The sequence below is a fragment of the Apostichopus japonicus genome, chromosome 7 (genome assembly GCF_037975245.1).
Source record: "Apostichopus japonicus isolate 1M-3 chromosome 7, ASM3797524v1, whole genome shotgun sequence".
Classification (NCBI taxonomy): domain Eukaryota; kingdom Metazoa; phylum Echinodermata; class Holothuroidea; order Aspidochirotida; family Stichopodidae; genus Apostichopus; species Apostichopus japonicus.
Window position 1 is genome coordinate 22,935,788 of NC_092567.1, and position 22,494 is coordinate 22,958,281.

Below are 22,494 nucleotides of genomic sequence, written 5' to 3' on the forward strand. Positions count from 1 at the left end.
GTTCAACTGTGTTTCACTTCATTCTCCTGTCAATAAAGATGAAAAACTTACCCTCCTGAAGTAACTTGTCCAATTCTGCCAGTTTGCCCTTAACATCCTCGTTTAAGAGTTCTTCTGCAACCTCTGGAATCTGACCTTTAATTTCAGCTTCTCCTTCTTTGTCAAATTGTGGTTTCCTGCAAAATTTATGAATATTCATGAAGGATCACTATGATGATGATGTTTATTCATGAGATGACATAACAATACACCCCAGGTGGGACAATTGTTTTTTTCCCTTGTCTACACTGCACTTTCATGTCCCGCTTCTCGTTGCTATAGCAATGCTTAAGTGTATATTAACAAATATTCACAAAACTCAACCCCCAAAATGCTTAAAGTAAGCTGACTTTACTTTAGAACACTTTTGTCTTTTTAAAATTAATTTGTTGTGTAAAGACCACATCAAAAGTGATGAAGTTAGACTACTAATGCCTTAGTTCTACTATCATATGAAACAACTTATTTTAATTCTTGTTTTACTATTTGTACTGTTGCTGTAAAGCGCTTTGAGTCTTTGGGAAAGGAGTTATATAAATATGTTTATGTATGCATGTATGTATTCTCACCTCCCCCCAATCCCACCCCCTTTCCCCACACACACCTCTTTGGCATGTCACTCATTAACTAGCTAGCTTATGGCACTTAGAACCAACCTGTTTTGCTCTGGTATCATCTGGAATTTGTAAGGTGGTTCTGTTGGGCCATCACCTGTTTTATCACTTTCAAGTATATCTTTGTTTGGTAAACCTACTGCGGTCTCCTCCACTGGCCTGGTATCTGCTTTAACCCGGAATGATACCTGTACAAAATGAATCATTTAGATGAGAGTAACGACTATCAAATTGATTACATGAACCCTGATTCTGTGGGTCCAATGTCTTATCAGTAAAATGGCAAATCCAGATAAACCTTCATGTGTATGGTAGACCTGAGATGTTAGTTTAATAGTCCTCTCTTTCTCTCAATTACAGCCGTTAATGGCAAAGAAATTGTTATTCTGCACTGATTCCCGTCACCAGCTAATGTCTAAAATCTATTCACAGGCAAGTAAACCCAATTGTCATTTTTATACAACAGAGATGCATGAACTGCAACCCCCCACAATTCCCCCTTCCCCTCCTGAGCACCTCCCCTCCCCTCCCAACACCAACAACAACTAAGAAAGATTTTAGCCCTCAACTTGAACTACAAACCCTAGTAGATACTATTTGTACAAAGAATGAAAGTCTCTGCTGTTAGTAGGAGCAAGACTGTTACCTCAGCTTTATGACTCTTAACTTGAACTATAAAACCTAGTAGATACTATTTGTACAAAGCATGAAAGTCTTGGCTGTTAGTAGGAGCAAGACTGTTACCTCAGCTTTATGATTCTCAACTTGAACTATAAAACCTAGTAGATACTATTTGTACAAAGCATGAAAGTCTCGGCTGTTAGTAGGAGCAAGACTATTACCTCAGCGGGCTCCCCATCTGCATCTTTCCCGTTCACTCTTATCACAATCTCCGTCTCCGTAAAGTTCTTGTAGAGGAGGAGATGGACGGTCTTAAAGAGTTGAGCGATGGTGGCGGTCCTGACAATGCCACCGGCTTGATAGTGTCCCTCGGCGATGCTACCGGCCTTACCGAAGATTGGCGTGACATTGAAGAAGGCAACCTGAAGACCTTAGTGTTTGGAAACGAGGAAAGATATACCGAGAATCAAGCGAGAGAAATGTTTTAGTCATGTGACACCTTAGTGATTTGTTGACAAAAGCAGAATGATGATATTCTGTGGGCAACCCTGAAGACCTTAGTGTTTGGAAAGGAGGTAATATATACCCAGAATCAGCCAGAGAAATGTTTTAGTCATGTGACACCTTTGTGATTTGTTGACAATAGCAGAATGATGATAACCTGGAGGCAAGTTGGAGACCTTAGTGTTTCGAAATAAATACCAAGATACAAGTGAGAGGAATGTTTTAATCATGTGACACAAATTAAAATACTAAACAGACAAACAAAAGAATTTGTTGACAATAACAGAAGATGATAACTGAACAACATTTGCCTCTCAGGCACCGTGTCAAAAGTCCGATGCTGGGGGGGGAGGGGCTGCAGCCTCACTGCAGCCAGGCTGTGTAGCACATCATCTCTAGTATTCTGCATTTTAATTTATAATAATCATAATAATCTGCTGGTCTGCAGAGATAATCATAATCTCCTTTGTTTGATATTGATTAAGAGATTGCAGCTGCTGCAGCTTTCCTTACTTTACATTGTCTAAATATTCAAATTTTTATTTCACATAATTTTAATAAAAACATACAACAGAAATTCAGACAAAAATCACCATTTGCTCTCTCTGGAAGGTAATAAACTATTTGTTTCTTGAACCTATTGTATGTAACTATTTATTATGTAAGACATAATGTAATAATCTCTTATATACTGGATCTGGACTAATTACGTATAAATAGTGTAAAGTGTTATTACCTTTGGGTAGAGTGATATTGACTGGACCGGTTATCTTCTCCGAGTAGAGTTTACCTAAGTTTGTAGTGCCACAGTCTCCAGCATCATAGCCACAATCCATATTGTTGCAAGACTACAAAAGGAAAGGAAAAACAAAATAAAGATGGTAAATTATAATTAGTTCTGCTGGTAATAACCATTTCATGAAATCTGAGCCAAATATTTGAATCACATAGGTCACACATGACGAGGGCAAAATCTTAGAAATGATAAAGTTAGTGCCGATGGATGTAATTTGTCAATTTTGTAAAATACTCACCATCTATGCCAATTTTGACATCATCTATGGCCTTTATTTAAAATACCTGACTTACATTAACTGTTGTTTGTGAGTCTGTTTTGTTCCACTGTATGAATCATGCCTGGCTGTCCACAAAAACTTAATGGCCAATGGTTAGCATGACTGAATACAATATTTCTACTCTAAACTATATCATTAAAATATTTTTTTTAACTTAAAATAAAAATAAAGGTTTTAAAGAGTATTTTTGAAAAATAAAGAGCCTTTTTTTAAATAATTTTTTTTTAATGGTTTTAAAGGTTTTGCTGGGAAGTCTGCAACTGATAAACAATGATCGTTAGCCTGATTAACACTGACATTAATGGACTAATACTCACTGTGTCACAGTATTTGTCAGCAACCCATGAATTGGCGCAGCCATTGCTACAGTACACTGGAAACAGAAAACAAAACAGAGTAATTTATTTGAACCAACAATTCTTAGTCTAGCTCATGAGTCTTTTAAACCTTTCAATCATGTATAGCTTATAACATGACCTCAAGCGATCAAACTAAGACACTTACGGGCTACTTTCTTTATTATTCCTTGTTCATAAAATGAAGGACATGAGCGAGTAATAAATGCTTGCATTCTCGTTTTCAATAGTTCATTGCTCAGTATTCCTCATAGTATTAATAGTATTAATTACATGTAAAATGCAAATTGGAAATTTTCAACATTTTCAATTCTATTTTTTACATCATAATTTTGAAAAGAAAATTGTCTAAGCAAGCTGGTGACCTGCATTGTTCAGTATTTTTCAAAATAGCATCGAAAAATTAATCACAATCAAGTCAGAAAACTGTTTTTAACAAAAAAGACCTCTTGGGAATATAAACTTGAAGATTTCATGCTGCTGTTTGTGTTTTGATACTTACAGCTATCAAGATTGGAATCGCCTCCACCACCCACTGCTGCACCTCCTACCGGACCGGGGGCGTCAACTCCTGATAAACAAAGAGAACAGAAATAGACACTCCATAAGAAATAACAAAGGGAACAAACAATGATAAAAACTCTTCTTTGGATACATTTCATTCGAGTCTTCTTGAAACATCTAAATACAAAATTAGAAGCTCATGCAAACTATCCATCATTTCCCTACAAACCCTACCCCAGACACAAATATGTCACTTTTAGTCTTTTATCCCTAATATTAGGCCATTCACGTCGTACCATGTGTCATACGACGTATCATATATCAAAAACCATACTGTATCATACCGTAACATATTGTACCATATCAAATCACTTCGCACCACATCGCTTTGTACATCATCGCATCAAGCCACATCACACCACATCAGATAAAAATTGCATCACACCACAGCACTTGACATTGCATCACACTCAATTGCATCCCACCACACCACATTGCTTTTAACACTACATCCATCGCATCACACCACAAGCAATTGGCATCGCATTGCACTGCATCTCATAACACTGTATTGCATCACGTCAAATCACAGCCATTTGCATCGCATTTGCATCCATTTACATCCACACCACTTTGCATCGCATCGTACTACATTGTATCACACCACGTCACTCTGCATGGCATCACACTACATCCCATCACACCACAGCACTTCGCATGACATCACCCCACATCATTTTGTATTGCATCACACTGCATCGCATCACACCACTTTGCATCGCATCAAACTTCATTGCATCGCACCACATAACGCCACACTGCATTGCACCACATCACATCACATTCAAATCACATCATATTAGAAAGAAGCAAGAATGATATCCACCTTCCCTCATAGAATCATTCTTGCTGTTATCAATCTGTATGTTGTTTCTTGTAGAATTAAACTCTACGTACCTGTACAGTCGCCTCCATCCCAATCACACTCGGAGGTATTACAAGCCTTGTCACAGTAGTTATCCTTGATCCAAGACGACGGACACCCCTCTGCACAATTTGGAACAGGCCAAGTCAAGTAGACCTACATAATAAAATTTAAAAATAAAAGAAAACACATAAAAATGCAAAAGTAATTTATGATTTTTTTTTTTGGTGTCAAGTATATACAACAACCACCATTTTTTGTTGGCACATACTGGCAATAAGATACTAACCCTTCCCGCAAAAACATTTCTTAAATGAGTCTGTATGTGTTTGATAAGTTTAGTTTCTTTATACAACAGAGTAGCTGCAATAGCAGCTATTAAGAAATTGCAACTTGTATAGAATGTGTGACAAATATGAGGTAATATACCTTTGGGTATGTCTTACAAGTTAACATATGGTGAAAAAAATATAATCTGCATAAATATACATTGAGAAATGCCTAACCCTGCTTGAAACAGATCAACTATTGATTTCGTCGGTGACAATAGTCACCAGGGACAGAAAACTTGATAATTTCAAACAAAACCACTCTGCAATTTCCACAAGAGCTCTTTCCTCTAACATCAAATTAGACCTTTCTTTCTTTTATGAAAGAGTTCATGTTGGATACCATCATCTTTGCATATTAATCAATCATCGTAAGGGGTAAGTTTGAAATTTGACAGAATAAAAACTAAAAACATTCCTCCTTTAATTTTATGTATCAGATCACCGCTGTCAACAGATACGCTGAAACTTGATGGAAGAGGCAGAGAAGATGAAGTACCTTCTGTCCTCCTGCATGGGAGTAGAAATCGTCCGGCCAAACGTCTTTACCGAACATTGTGTCGTCGTTGAGGTAAATGAATTTCTCCGACAAGCCCGGGATCCGATGCAGGTGACTCTCGATAGCAGGAGAGCTGAAACTTGGAAGGTGACTTTGATTGACAAAAATTTCCTGTAAAAGAATAATTAAAAGAGATGAAAAGAAAATCAGGATGTTTTTAAGAAGATCGCAAATTCCGAAATTAAAAATTGTGTTGTAGTGAGAGAAACAACACAATCATTCATTGTTGTAGTTTTTTTGAATGAGAAATGAAATTGGAATCTCTTTAGATTAATATTCAAATTTTTACGGTGTATGCACGGAACATAATGAACCATTAAATGTGACAGTACTTTAAGAACATATACACCAGAAAACTGACTGGGGAATTTATAGACAAACTTGGCAGAGTGAAGAAATGGATATAGGGTTCACTATCAACTAAAGCAGGGGTACCCTCACTGGGGTGCATGAACCCTCAGGGGGTGTGTGAGTCCATCCCAGGGGGTTCGTGAGACGTTTCTGAAAGTCAAAACTAGAGTACTTTTTGTTGAACTAAAATCTGATATATCATATAATTTAGTAATGTACAAAAGTATCGACAAACTCTACAATATTACACTATGAAGCACTGTTATGCATATTATAGTATAATAATGAATGACACAGATCGTTTCTCCTAAAGTTGGGGGTTCGTGGACAACTCTGATATCCACAGGGGGTTCATGGGGGGATGAAGTTAGGGAAACCCTGAACTAAAGGCTGGATAGCTAAGTTGGTAAAGCACTGAACTTGTGATCCTGCAGTTATTGGTTAAAATCCCATTCAAGCCAAACAAAAATCTTATAGATGCTATAAAGTGAATGTTGAAACTGCACGACTGGAAGCTGACCTGCTCATGGTACAGAGTTGCAGGAAATTACATTCCATTCCATACACAGCTTTCATTTGTGGACCCTGTTTACCTACAGATGATCTGTCACGTTTAACAAAACTTAAAGTGATTGCATGTTAAAGCAGCATTTTGCGTCTTTTTCTAGGGTTTTCTCAACCTCACTGATTCCACAATGCCATAACGACATACATAACTAGCATATCTATTCAAATCTTACTTCAAATGGTGGCATAAAAGTTGAAAAAGTTACAACTTTCAACTTTGTTTTTCTCGAAGATATTTTCCATTGGGATCCAAATAAACCTCGCCCATAATATGAATTTTTAAAGTTACCAACGTCAGAGGACACTTTTCTCATTATCTGCAAATGTCCTTAATTACTCGCCAATTAACGCTTTTGGCAGGGGAAAAACTTGGCTGATATCTTAGTTTGCTGTTTTGTGATTGATTTATGTAAAAAAACTTGATGGACTTGTCAAAAAAGTGGAAAATGGCGACAAAACGCAAAATGCTGCTTTAAACAAACAGACAGACTTACAGAATGAGAAACCAACGTGAGTCTTGAATTATCCAAGTTTATCCATGCTGGTATCTGTCCATTTGTTACGATGTAGACATTTCTGATCCAGGGTGCGTGCTTCTCCAGGGATCGTAGCGAGTACCGTAAAGCCTGTTTTGGATTTCAAAAATAGCTCGACAATATTTATCGATATTCTTTGAGTAGCAAAAATTGGTAAGAGTTTGATTAAAGTTTTTTGGAAGTTTCTGACCAAAGGCACAAGGCACTCTGGGTTTTTTTTTAAATGAAATTGCCCTTGAAAATAAATGATAATTGCTGCCAAATATGTAGGACTGCTGCCATGGAAACAAGGAATTTTCTGAGGTTTAGTCTCACAATATCTCATACAAGTATTGTATGTTTGGGGAGGTTTGAAACAAATAAATATAGATTTCTGACGATACAATTACTGTTCTTAATAATTACCTCGTTATCTTCGAATCTGTTTGGAGACATATCACCATCAAATTCCTGTAAAAAAGAATAAAGAAATGTGATGATACTATCTTATTAAAATCATGGAAAGCAATTTTTAAAATTGGAACAGACTACCTGCTCCACAATTTTGCAAATTATGTAAAGCTTGAGGTTATTAGGATTAATAATTTAAATGAGCTTCCCCCTTTGAATGTTTGACTTATCTAAGTTCTCGTTACGAAACATTTGAATAATGCACATGCTTGATTCTCCTATCCCATTGGGTCATTACGATATTCAAGATATTGGGTTTAAACATGCTCATGTTACTATGGTAACCTGCAGATATAAGATTGCTTCATAAATGTCATCCATCAATGTCGTTACATCTGTCATCCGCACTGCTTAGAGAGTTGACAACCAACACCGCATTCTCTCAAATATTCTTCACCAAAAGTGACACAGCTGACTATGAATGGTTAATGTTCTTATTATGATTATGTCGTGCATGGTTTCACATCATGCATAAAGCCATGCTGAAGAAGATGAATGTCACAAAGATATACTAGATTAGCTTCTCTTCTTTTCTTATTCAATCGACTGATAAATATTTTAAGCATGATCCCACACAGTACGAACAACGAGGAGGGAAAGGAATCCGTTACATGTTAAGTCATGCGTGAAACAAGACAGGTTGCCTTGAATGTGGCTGGCAAGACAGCTAAGACCAGTGCAGCTAGAAATATGGTCAGCTGGAGGCCAGGACAGCTAGAAATATGGTCAGTTAGAGATATGTTACATGTTAAGTCATGCGTGAAACAAGACAGGTTGCCTTGAATGTGGCTGGCAAGACAGCTAAGACCAGTGTAGCTAGAAATATGGTCAGTTAGTGACCAGGACAGCTAGATATGTGGTCAGCTAGTGACCAGGACAGCTAGATATATGTGGTCAGCTAGGGACCAGGACAGCTAGAAATGTGGTCAGCTAGTGACCAGGACAGTTAGAAATATGGTCAGCTAGTGACCAGGACAGCTAGAAATATGGTCACCTATTGTAAAGGACAGCTAAAAATATGGTCAGTTAATGACCAGGAACAGCTAGAAATGTGGTCAGCTAGTGACCAGGACAGCTAAAAATATGGTCAGCTATGGTCAGCTAATAATATGGTCAACTAGTGACCGGGACAGCTAGTAATATGGTCAGCTAATGACTAGGAGAGCTGTAGCAACCTGGTAAGCTAGTAATCAGGAAACTCTTGAATTGCAGAGATTCATACCAATAATTTGTTTATAATAAATGATCATGTAAATTCGACCAGACCACAGAGAGGATACATACTAAAACACACCTTTTAATGGAAAATATAAATAATTCTTACCATCTCCAAATTCCACACCAGGAATGCTGAAACTAATTTAATCTCACTCTCGACAGTAGACTTTTCCGCCTGGCAGAAAGAAAACAAACACCACAGATATAAATAAGCTATGCTAGAATATCAGAATAAATTTTCCTAACATTTTTTTATGATGACTACATAATGAAGTAAATGAGACTAATAACAGTTTTTTTTGGGGGGAGTTGGGGGGAGGGCTTCTCTATTCTTTTTCAAAATGACGTTATTCTTGGAGACAGCACTGAAGTTTTGCCTGTGGGCTGCTTAAGTTCAAATGGACTATACTTCTTCTTCTAATTTTATCTCAAATTTGTGCTACTACTCACAAGTTTATGTTCCCAACCAAATGTTATGATTATCAAAATGAGTAGTTCATGCTTACTTCTGTGATTATCGTATTCATATCTCCATCCTTTGATATCGTCAAAATGGCAGCACTGGACGGAATTCTAAGATCGACCTGTCAGGAGGAGAAAAATGATAAAACACATCACCACTGGTTGCAATACAAATACAACAACTAACTGTAGAAAACATATAACATATAACCACTGATTGCAATACGCATACAACAACTAACTGTAGAAAACATGTCACACTGATTGCATTACGCATACAACAACTGACTGTAGAAAACATATAACATATAACCACTGATTGCAATATGCATAAACAACAACTGACTGTAGAAAACATAACATACAACCACTGATTGCAATACGCATACAACAACTAACTGTAGAAAACATGTCACACTGATTGCATTACGCATACAACAACTGACTGTAGAAAACATGACATACAACCACTGATTGCAATATGCATACAACGCTATGACAGGTGACTGTGTACAACACATTACGACAGCTGTGTATTACACACTATGACATATGACTGTGTACAACACATTACAACAGCTGACTGTGTACAACACATTACAACAGCTGACTGTGTACGACACACTACGACCACTGACTGTGTACCACACATTACAACAGCTGACTATGTACAACACACTACGACAGCTGACTGTGTATTAAACACTATACTGTGTACGACACATTACAACAGCTGACTGTGTACTACACATTACGACAGCTGTGTATTACACACTATGACATATGACTGTGTACAACACACTATGACAGCTGTGTATTACACACTATGACAGCTGACTATGTACAACACACTACGACAGCTGACTGTGTACGACACACTAAGACAGCTGACTGTACGATACACTACGACAGCTGACTGTGTACAGCACACTACGACAGCTGACTGTGTACGACACACTACCACAGCTGACTGTGTACGACACACTACGACAGCTGACTGTGTACAACACACTACGACAGCTGACTGTGTACAACACACTACGACAGCTGACTGTGTACGACACACTACCACAGCTGACTGTGTACGACACACTACGACAGCTGACTGTGTACAACACACTACGACAGCTGACTGTGTACGACACACTACGACAGCTGACTGTGTACGACACACTACCACAGCTGACTGTGTACGATACACTACGACAGCCGACTGTGTACCACACACTACGACAGCTGACTGTGTACGACACACTACAACAGCTGACTGTGTACGACACACTATGACAGCCGACTGTGTACGACACACTACCACAGCTGACTGTGTACGACACACTATGACAGCTGACTGTGTACGACACACTACGACAGCTGACTGTGTATGACACACTATGACAGCTGACTGTGTATGACACACTACGACAGCTGACTGTGTATGACACACTATGACAGCTGACTGTGTACCACACACTATGACAGCTGACTGTGTACCACACACTACGACAGCTGACTGTGTACGACACACTATGACAGCTGACTGTGTACGACACACTACGACAGCTGACTGTGTACGACACACTACGACAGCTGACTGTGTCCGACTGCCACACATGACTACTTATTTTACAAGTGATGTCAACCTGATATAAACAGATAATAAGCTAAAGATACTTTTAAAACATTTCTCTAGCAAAAGAAACTACATTGCAATGACAAGTTTATACTTCACTCATCCAAATTGATTGAACCAAAAGAGCACTTTTTTCTCCCCTTTTCTTCCTCCTTTTATATATATTTGCTGCCATCTACCCCTCTTTTAGGTCCCTTATGTATAATTTCTACGAGGTATCAAATATTTCGATATCTTACCTTACTAACAAATTCTCTTTGAGCCTCGGGGACTTTAGACTTGACATTCTCTTCCGTAGAGTCTTTCTCCAGGCCTATCGCCATGACGATGTTATTCATCTTTAGTAACTTTTGATGTGTGCCATCTGTAGTCTGATAAAAGAGAGGAGAGATTGCAATTAGATCTTATGACGATAACCTGAAATTGGCTGAGACTGAGTAGGACTCATGACATCTCAAATTATTGATAAGATGAGGTCCCCCTACCTCACAAATATAAAAATAACGGGGCAAAGTTCGAAGGATGCTTTACAGGTTATCGGAGGGAAAACCAGGACTTATTTTATGTGCTTGTCTGGACAGCAAATTTTGTTGTCCCAAAAAATTGTAGCAAAATAACAAGGAAAGACCAATATGAACACTATATGAGATATGTGTAGGTTTGTTTGATGATTAGAACAGCAACTTTGGGCTGGCCAGTAAAACCTCCCCCCCTCTCCCCCATCGGTTAAATCATGATAAGCCAACCATTATTTTGGTTTTATTATTTCAGTATTTCCAAATTTCTGTGCTGTCTGGGTGTCGTTTTAAAGAAAACAACTATTTACAACTAGAGAAAAGGGTGGGGCGGGGGGAATGTTGGGGCAGTTCTGCTGAGCCATAACTCAATGCATAATAGTAGCTAAATGAAAGAAAAATAATTCGCACGCACTCCAGTTTTGCATCGGAGTACAGTAATATCACTGAACAACTGCTGAAAATTCAGCCGTGAAGTTACGAACATTGTAAAATTATAGGGTGGGGAGCAACACCTCCATCAAGTTTTAGCACGCTTCTATTCGAGGCCGATGTTAATAATAATGACGACGTTTAAACTACTCGAAAGAAGGGTTTAAATTCCGAAGCTTTCTTTTTTTTTTATTCTCGAGTGTCATCTTTCTTTCAAGACTTACCAAAAATCCTCTCGATAGGGTGAAATTCTTCCCACGTATTTCCAACGTTGGGTTATTTTCTACAATCTTATTCACTGCCAAAAAAAAATAATAAGAAGGGGAAAAAAATGATAGATAATTAATCTTGTTTTTCCACAGAGTCAGTATTGACCTCTATTTTTAACGATGCTGTAATCATTCCTTTTGGCTTGGGCCTCCTCAAGTTTCATGGCATACTAGTCATGTACTGAATTTGACACGCAGGGTCCCAGGATGATATTAAATCCACAAACCCACTCAAATGTCTGCTCTTAGACTTGTTGATGAAGTTTTAAATTCATAAGCTCTCTTAGCGGAATAACAAAGGCAGGGATCAAAGACAATTCATATTATTCAGGAACATTAAAAACTCTAATATTCAAATTTTAAGTTAACAGCTTCCTGTTTGACTGAATGCGCTCGCTTTGAAAATTGGTTCCTAGGCCTCACCGCAAAACACAGTAAGCCGCCATTGATTATGTAATACGCTTGAAATTCCATACTGATGACGTCAGAGAGGAACAACTCAATTGGGCAGTCAAACAGGAAGCGGTTAACTTTAAATCAAATATTCAGTTACTGAATAATATAAATTGTCTGTGATCCCTGCCTTCTTTATTCCTTTAAGTACTCTTCAAAATGATTCCCCTCATGTTTCATATTTTCATATTATTTCACACAAGTTTCATATTCATATTAAGAATATATCATACATACATGCTCAATACTGCAGTCTACACAGAAAACAACATGTTGTAAGTTGTCCAATACTGAGCAAGTACAAATATAACCATTGGAGATAGCAAATCAGCAATCAACTCAGCTCTGCTTGCATGACTGGGCAAGAACATTTCTCCTTTTGTTGCTTTTTTCTTTCTTTCTTTAATGAAAAAAAAACTAATTGAAGTTACTCATTCAGGCTCGACAATTTATCCCCCTGGAAGGTCAAAGAATTCAAATCACTTATAACACTGCCGACCACTGGTTCTAACTTAAAACCGCTGTGGCTATTTCAAGGGACTTGCTTCTTTCAAAATAATCTACTCTTCACTAAATCATATCCAGTTACTACTCTAGAGCAATGTTTTGTACAAAGGCTATGAAAGTTTTATTTTATCTACCCTTCCCCCCCCCCTCCAAAAAAAAGAGGACAGTAACCCATTAATTAACCCAATTTCTTATGCTAAGCTTGGCAGAGACTCTATATATCTAATGTGGACTTAAACATAATACAATTTCTTTGAATATTTTGATGACGACAGTAGTTATTCTAATTATTATGCTAATCTCACCCAGCTATTAGAAAGAACAAAATTAATTGCCTTGATAGTTCTTTGATACCATTCATGTCATTCTTCAAAGTGACTTTCAAAATAAACAGTATTCTCTCCTTTAAACATTTTTTTAAACTTTCATGGAGGTTTTCAATAGGTGCTAAATCTTCCTGAAACATTAATGAGTGTTTACTTATAGACCAAAGGGCCTCAGGGTGAGCAAATGCTTCTAGAGGGTTAACAGTACTTATAGATATCCTGTTGACCATTACTGACAGATGTTTCACTTTCTAGCTTTATTTAGGGTCAACCATAATAATGACCAATGCATGAGCATCCAAAGTTTACCCTCCGGAGTTACTTTCACTTTCACACCCAACATTTATTAGACCTAACACAATATTCTGGAATTCAGATAAATAATAAACAGAATAAAAATGAAACCAAAACTGTTAGCAAACTAAATATTTAGTAAACAGGAAATAAGTTGAATTTAAACCAGGTTTTAGTGTCATGCACTGACTGTCTCACTCACACACATGCGCATACAATTACACAGTATGCACATGTGTACACACACCTAGGTGTGTTTTACATTCATAATGGGGACTGACCCCATTGTAATTTCCATTGTTCCATTTCCACATACCCTAACATTAACAATTGAATTCTTCTGAGGGACATGATGATCTATTAAATGACATTCGAACATGCTATAAACTTTCTACTTTCAAAAGTCTACTTAAGACCCATTTTTTCACTTGTTCTTTTGTAAATTAATTTACTTTCTCTGTAAAGCGCTTTGAGCAGTAACTTTTGTTTACTGATTTGGCGCTATATAAGTCTCATTTATTATTATTATTATTATTATCTGAGGACAGGCGCGTAGCAAGGAATTTGCCAAGGGAGGGGTGAAGCCACATACTGTAGGCACACTATCGAAGCTTAGCGCCACAATGAGTTGGCGCGAAGCGTACACGAAAAGTTTGGCAGAAAATTCCTCCCAGATCGCTGGAAATGACACAAAAAAAATGTTAAATGGGGGCGGTCCCCTCTTCACCCCCCCCCCCTTGGCCATGCGCCTGTCTGAGGACTTGGAATTCCATTGTCCTCAAGTCCTCAGTCTGAATGTTATCCAAGTGCACAGTCATACACACACACACACAAGTTTGTATTACATTCAGACCGAGGACCCCATTGTATTTTCCATTGTTCAAATCCACGTACCCTAACCTTAACAATACCCCATACAATAGAATTCTTCCGAGGATGTGGTGATACTTTAGAAATCACAACCGAGGACCTGAAATTCTTTTGTTCAAGTCCTCTGTCAGATAGAAAAACAAACGCACACAAACACACACACACACGCGCGATGAAACCATAGACAACCTACTGACATCTTATCAAGCATATTAAGCTGAAACAATTCACATCACTTGCCAACCTTAGCTAGATGCCTCTTCTTTTTCTAACTCTCTCCAGAGAATTTTTTTTTACACCATCCGCTATAAATTTCCCCTTTTATTAAATGGAATCCTGACAAAAACAACGCCGTGCCTCATATCATTACCAAAAGCTACCACAAATATAAAATAAATAAAAACCCTATAAACATCAAATAAATTCATCTTGGGATGAAGATTACCACTTGGGAGACCAAACGGTGACAACCTTTATGAATAATTTCGTTATTGGTTGTTGTCTGACCGGCGTGAAAACTTTGCAGTATTGACACCATACTTGAAGAGTTTTTGTGGTATTGAGTTGGAGATACAATAACACATACATGTATGTAGAACAATTGCATTGAAATTCTTTTAATTAACTTTAATTAACTATAATTCAATCTGCAGAGAGCTAATGAAAATTTGGATACAACAATTGAATTCTCCTTCGAGTTCTTCTGCTAGAGATGAGACTATTTTTACTGCCGGAATACCAATGTTTGTTTGTAAATCGCATCCCAAAAATTTGAATTCTTAGCAGATGATGACACACTTCAATGGTAAAATTATGGACTTTGAAATCATTGTAAATCATTATGTAGTGTATGTATTAGCAGGTATATATATATATATATGCCTTTCTCCAAAATTGGCAGGCTGAGCTGCTGTGAGAAACGTTTATACATATATATACATTGCTTTTTTTTCACCAAAAGAAGAATTGAAATGAGGATACTACAATGTATCTGTGGCAATGTTAAAAGATAGTTGGGAATCTGTGAAAAGAATATTCACAAGGTGAAATGGCTATGGGGATAAATTAGCTTGAATTGACCTGCCATAGTGTGTGACTGTTGGTAATGGGAGGGAGGGGAGAGGGGGGGGTGATTTGGAGAAACAGGGAGATAGAAGTACTGCAAAAGGTGTTGTAGGGATGGTTTGTTGGAAGGATGGGGTGTTGGAAGGATGGTTGTTGCAAGGAGAGTGAAGGGAAAAGTGAAGGGAAAAGTGGAGGGGAACAGGAAAGGGTAGCAAGACAGAAATGGAACAATAGAAAGTTTGGGAATTAAACATTTAAGGGATGAGATTTTGAGGGAGAGGATTTAAGGAGGGGAGCCAAGAGTGGGGAAAGGGAGAGGTGAAGTGAAGAGAAAATTTTGCAGGGAAGGGGAGTTTGATGTAGGAGTTAGAAGCCAGAGCTGGAAGAACTTGGGAGTTGGATGAAAGGCAAGAGTTGGAGGGAAGGGGTGTTGGAAGGGAGCAGGTGGAGGGAGAAAGGGGTATAGGGAGGGAAGCTGGAGGGAGAGTGGAATGGGGAGGTTGGAGGGATATGTAGAAGGAGAGACTGGGAATGGAAAGGTGGTCTCTGAAATCTTAAAAGTTAACTGAGCACTACTAAAGATGAAAAGGAGACCAAACACCCCACAAAGCTAGTAAGTAAATAATAGCACTAGCTGTGCTTACATGTAAACTCCCATCCTTCCCTCAAAAATTTGGTGTTTCTCTTTCCCAATAATGGATACTTGATCATACCATCCCAAAGAAAGTGGTCCCTTCCCATATTATTTGAAACCCCCCCCCACCCCTCCCCCATATATTCCCCTCCTCCTTCACAAGATCACCGTGGTTCTTTGCATTCCCCATATAAACACCACCCTCTCCTCCTCCCCCCCCCCAAAAAAAAAAGTTTAATTGTTCACCCATTCTCAAACTCATAAACACATTTCTAGTCACTACACATTTAAAGCTACAGTCATTGGAACAGTATAGTTATAACAGTGCTAACACTATTTTTATACTAAGTAATACAACAACAAAAAGTTCCAACTAATGCAAGTTCCAACACCGACATGACAGTGATCCCCTTTTTAATTAGGATTATCAAATTTTAATTAATTTTTTTTTAAACATTTTAACGTGCAAATGCTTCCAACAATAAACATTAGGTGAAATTTTTTAGGCAACTTGTCCTTAGATAAATGTAAATTTCAATTATTCTCAAGGTGTGCCAGAATTATTCACCAAATAGGAGCCACGAAAAGCAATCATTAGTATTTGGCTAAAATGTGATCAATTATTTAGGTAAATGGTAAACAGAGAACTGACATAGTTATGGGGAAGATTGTACATAGATGTGGGACCATCACCAAACATATTTAAGCTCATAAATTTTGCAGACACTGGAAAGTAAATCACTATATATGATGAGAAATTAAGACTGATTGATTGATAAGTAAAGCAGATGTTTTGGACAGAAATAAGGTCATTATTCACGATTGCAAAGTGATAAGTATAGTACTTGCTATTGGTTTCCATGCATGAGTTGACTGGTTGGAGATTCGCTACTGACAAGAATTATCATCACATGGGATCTAGGGGCTAATCTAGAACCAGATGAGGGGACTCAATCTACCATGATATTGACTACTATGACCATGATAATTATGTTCTTATTGAAGTAATCGCAGAACAGAAGAAAAAAAATCGCTCCGAAAATTCTCTTCTTTGCGTTCATGCCAAGCGAGGGATCTGACCAAGCTTTATTTCTTGAGAAATTGTATTAACAGCAGTTTCATCATTTTGACACCCACTGAAGTCAAATGACCTAAGTGACTGACTTCAGTCAGCTTTCGGCTTTGATAATCCAATGAGGCTTCTTCTCGAGTTCCTGCTTGATCTAAAATACATACATACATACAATTGGTTCGTAGCTCCTTCACAACGTGTGAAAAAGTACTTTTGAATGGGTAATTCTCTTCAGGAAACTATATTATTATATTTCATATTTGGCCTCTGTTGAGACTGATAAATAAATCCCAGACGCTGGTTACTACTTAAAATAATGTTGTCACCTCAACATCTTGAAAAATATCATCTCACTAAAACAATTTAAATTGAGAGGCCAGCCGCTTACCTTCCTCAATGGTCTTGAATTCAATTAAGGTTACTTTTTCCTCTTTGGCGGGAGCCTCCACTCCGACGTCTGGAGATGTCTTGACTGAGAGGTTGAAAAGATTCAGAGCGGAGCTAAAAAAAGGGTAAGTTTCCTTCAGGATGCTAAAGCTGAGGTTCTTAGGGAGGATTCCATCAATGACCAGATGATTGTAAGGCAGACAATGATCTAATTTACACATGTCAGAGCTGGAGAGAAGTGGAAAGACATTACACAGTTAATAAGGTTATTAAATATTCATAGCAGATGTCATGAATATGCAAAGTTCAAAGTGACTTGCTGACATAGATTCATGAGGCACTTAAAAGCACTTGTTCTGAAGTTTGAACAGTATGAAAAGTCTATTTCAATTAGATAAAGGTTGAGAACTATTCATACTGTCAGTATGAATGCTTTGAAGCATGATATGAGAGGACAGTACAGAGTGGTATTACCATAAGAATCTGAGAAAGGTTAGGACCTGTTCCTACTGTCAGTACGAGTACTTAAATCATAGTACGAGAGAACAGCATAGAGTGGTATTAGCATTACAATCAGAGAGAGGTTAGGAACTGTTTATACTGTCAGTACCAGAGCTTTGAAGCATGATATGAGAGGACAGTACAGAGTGGTATTACCATTAGAATCAGAGAAAGGATAGGAACTGTTCACACTGTCAGTATGAGTGCTTTATATCATGATATGAGAGAACAGTATAGAGTGGTATTAGCATGGGAAATTGTCCCAAACTTTAATTCCCCCCTGAACTATAATTCAAAACACATTACTAAAGACCATACAATTGTGGAGAAGTGATGTACAGTAATTGTAGATTTAATTGTCAGAATTATTGAGGAGCCTAAATGAAGAAATAAATCAACAGTGTTGAAGATGATCTTGTCACTCGTCGCCAGTAATTATGCAAGACTTCCATGTGCTAACTCCAAACAAAAGACTATTAAAGAACACCAAAGCATTCCTACGTTCGTGAATATTCATACTTAATTATGACAATATTTTTGAATATATGACTATTCAACACAACAGCAAACTTTGCAGCCAGTTTGGACAATTTCCTAATGCTAATACCTCTCTAACTTGGACACCAATATCATGCTCTCAAAGCACTGGTTTGGACAGTACAAACAGGTCCTAACCTTGATCTGATAGAAATATGATATTCATACTGCTCGTACTGACAATACGAGTGCTCTGAAGTGGGATATGACACACTACAACTTATAGAAAAAATTGTCCCAACTGGGTGTCTTTGTTTTGTTCATTGCATATATCAATACCAAGCAATGGACTGCAAAAATTATTCATACATTAATCATTATCACAGTATTAACCTGGTCAATAAACATGTGTCCCTATGGTCTCCATGAATGTGTTCTTATATAGTGATAAGAACTTCGACAGAATACAGGAATGAATTTAGTATGACACACTTGACCAGCAGCTAGTGCGGGCATCTGCCACTCTCCTCTTTCAGGTAATGTTACCACCCAAAGTGCCAAGTCAAGATGACTTGAGTGGCCAAGTCATAGCTGGAAGACAGTGTTGGAGTTCATTCCAGACAGGCAGAGCTACTGTAGAGTTCTACTGTAATGAGGACACAGGTGAGTTCAAGGGGGTGTGTAAATCTTTAACCAAGGGCACTTTGTTTGGAATTGTTAATTCTTACCTGCTCTTATTACCATCCTCAGGTGTTTCAAAGGTATGTTTATATTTCATGAGGTCTTCAATTAAAAGTGGATCGGATCCATTGACCCAGGTATAGACTGCATCGATTGGCATCGGCAGACACATTCTGCAAAGCAAAGCAACAATAAACACTTCCTAATTGTAGATCTATGTCAATGTTAAAACTAGCTCATTATAGATAATTTTGATATGCAAGAATACAAATATTTTAATTGAAAGTTTCATGGTAAAATGTGCATTTCTGCATTTTTGAGTTTGTTTAGTAAACTTTTTTAAAAATACTCATCTCCTCACCTATTCTGGAAGGCTTTTCCTGCTATGTTGTCATGGTAAATATTAAACAGCTGTGAATACTGGTCTCTGCTCCATTCCATCGTCATCTTTGAAAGATAGAGAATTCATAATATTACAAAAGTTCACTTAAACCATGTACATCTTTATGCCACTACTCAATAAGACAGCAGTTCTTAAAGGCATTGAAGACTTGCCCCAAACCGTGTGCGGCCATCTGAAAAAGTTAACTGTCCGTTGCTTGCAAGTGACGTTTTGTTCCTGTCGCTACAAAATGCAGACAGTACAGTATGAAACGTGATACCTTGTTATCTTTAGCTGGACCTGAGATGTCCATCGCTGTATTGTTTGTACACAGTGCTGTGGGTATTGACCGCAGCTGTATGTACTGACTATACACAAGTGTCTAATTACCGATGGTAGCAAGCTGTGTGTGTATTTGTTGCGATCGATGGTGGTGTCTAACAGTTCTGTTACACCTAATTCGAAACTAGGTCAGATTACCGGCATTAGACGTTTCTTTTTGCGCGAGTCTTCACACCCTTTAAGTACTGTACATGCACAGAGAAAGAGAATACTTTTCTTCTTGGTTGATATTCAAACTTAAATTAAATTAGTAAAGTTAAAGGATGAATTTAAGATAAAAAAGTAACAGCAGCAGTTGAAAAGCAGGAGAAACATTTTACTACTTTTTCAGGAATTAATTGTATTTCTGTGCACTAAAACAAAACTAACTTCTCACACACAAGTAGTACAGAATGTGATTTCCAGTACAATGATTACTATAACTACCCTAGAAAAGGGCTCAAAGCTCATTAGATTTGTCCCTAATTTAAAAAAGCTATTAAAGTACACTTTGCAAACTTAAATTTTGGTCTGACTTTGATTTGGAGTAAGCTATTTAGGCTAAGGCAAGGTCTAACTTAGGCCTTGGCTAACTTAACTTAGGCTTTGGCTAAGTGAGACTTGTACTTTAAAAAGTATATTGCATTTTACTATTTGTCTAAGCCTATACTTTTCTTTTGACGCATAATTTCGGTAGCACTTCTTGATCCCATTTGCGTTACATGCAGCCATTTAAGCTAGCCTAGTTCTGTAGTTGTTACGTGGTTAGGCTAGCATTGTTACGATGAAACGACACATCACAATCTTTAAATCTAACCTCGCCAAACTGGAACGCAGACACAATGACGAGGACGACACCTGCGAAAACCAGCAGTATACTGTACCGACTAGAAAGAAAAGTCAAAGTTTGTTTCTGAATCACTTTCCCAATATTCATGCTTAAAATGTTTTCAGGTGCACGACCTGCGATCCGGGTAGAAAAAAATCCAACGCTAAAAATGCAACGGGACGTTATACAGGTGAAATAAGCCAAGGCTAGAGTGATGTACGTCTTGCCACGGAGGCGGCCATGACAGTTTACTAGAGGGCGTGATTTGTATAAACAAACTCATGACACGGCCACATGATATGGTGCTCCTAATACACGACATAAACCAGACACAGGAGTGCCTAATAGTACGGTACTGTTGAGATACAAATTAATTAATTTAGCTATCAAATGAAGTGCAAAATGCTACAAAGGATATCATGAGATTTGTTCCTCATTAAATTCAGTGGGGCCTCCTTAACTTTGAATTCAATCATGCCACGAGTTAAGCGTCATGTTTGTGCAGGCGTCGAACATTCAGTAACAGGTGTTTACATTTTCGTTATCATAAAAGAGGGCAGGATTTACATATACACATACTTATTAAATATAAAATCTATATAAATTACGCTTCATGTGCCGTCATAAAAAATGTTTAATTTTTAAATGTAGAGCAAACCGTTCGTCGTGTTTTCAGCAAAATCGATTCGTCAGTTTTGCGTTACAAAACTTGCTACCCAGGCAATGGGGGAAACGCCGTATCCATCATAGGCAATGACATTATATTTTAAGTATAAAATCATTAATTACATGCGGTACATTAAAATGTTCATTTCATGCACTGACTCCAGATGGTTTTATTCAAGTAAAGTCATATTTGGTACCCGTTTGAAGAACTGTCCGATAACAAACTGGGCCATGGACTGAATGGCCCCTTTCTCCTTGATATAGGCACCGACCGCTAGTCGTATGACGTACGTAATTACAAATCAAGCAAGCGTAAAACACGTATGTCACTAATCGTAATATAAGGATGTTTACTTGTTTGTATTTATTTAAGTTTTAATTAGTAAAATACGTTTGAAACTCTTTTTTAATAATGAAATGGAATCAAATTCCGTTAGAATAATGTTGGTTCATCTTTTATGTGGTCTCGGCAATTACTCCAGCTCGGCATTTCTCATCTAGGCGTATTCAGAAGTATATAAGAACAGCAACAACCATAGCACAGTAACAATTACTGTTTAGAGTCATAGCGCCATCTATTTCAGAAGCACGATCGATTGTTGGTAAACACAATGGAAGAACCTCTGCTTTGCTGTAAATACACTGTTGGTGAGTTACGACCTCATGATCTGCCAGTCGAAGGTCAAATTTAGGGGGTTAGACCTTATGTTTACGGTAGTGGTATCTCTTTTGCTCATATGGTATACAGTTTACATTAATGACAATCATATCAAGAATTGCACTAACAGTTTCGACAACACATATTTACTGCCCACAAAACTGATACACTGCCTTCCACTTTCCAGGGTTGGTTAACTTGGTTCCTCCTGATCTCTCACACTCCGCCGTATGAAAGTGAATAAAGAAGGAACAACAAAGAAGAAGAATTGGGAACTAATGAACACGATGACAAGTATGGAAAATGACAGTTATCCAAGTGCATGCAGTAAAATATGAAATAGACATGATAAAAGCAAATATCTCTAAAAGTAAACAGAAAAACGAAATGTCACTAATAGTTCATATGCCATTT

General features: G+C 37.7%; 1 protein-coding gene across 1 annotated transcript in view; it reads right to left on the reverse strand.

Annotated features, from left to right (window-relative positions):
* The window catches only part of LOC139969786 (N-acetylglucosamine-1-phosphotransferase subunits alpha/beta-like), a 34,372-nt gene extending 13,361 nt beyond the window's left edge, over positions 1-21,011 (reverse strand). The window contains exons 1-18 of the mRNA XM_071975050.1: positions 20,745-21,011; positions 19,586-19,671; positions 19,272-19,397; positions 17,567-17,793; positions 11,913-11,986; positions 10,981-11,112; positions 9,156-9,233; positions 8,756-8,824; positions 7,387-7,431; positions 6,940-7,071; positions 5,468-5,638; positions 4,672-4,795; positions 3,713-3,781; positions 3,172-3,227; positions 2,515-2,626; positions 1,496-1,704; positions 696-841; positions 52-176 (exon numbers count right to left, since the gene is read on the reverse strand). Of these exons, the coding sequence (XP_071831151.1) occupies positions 52-176; positions 696-841; positions 1,496-1,704; positions 2,515-2,626; positions 3,172-3,227; positions 3,713-3,781; positions 4,672-4,795; positions 5,468-5,638; positions 6,940-7,071; positions 7,387-7,431; positions 8,756-8,824; positions 9,156-9,233; positions 10,981-11,112; positions 11,913-11,986; positions 17,567-17,793; positions 19,272-19,397; positions 19,586-19,671; positions 20,745-20,864 (2,101 nt within the window). The 5' untranslated portion in view covers positions 20,865-21,011. The remainder of the gene's footprint in view (positions 1-51; positions 177-695; positions 842-1,495; positions 1,705-2,514; positions 2,627-3,171; positions 3,228-3,712; positions 3,782-4,671; positions 4,796-5,467; positions 5,639-6,939; positions 7,072-7,386; positions 7,432-8,755; positions 8,825-9,155; positions 9,234-10,980; positions 11,113-11,912; positions 11,987-17,566; positions 17,794-19,271; positions 19,398-19,585; positions 19,672-20,744) is intronic.
* Between the last annotated feature and the right edge of the window lie 1,483 nt (positions 21,012-22,494).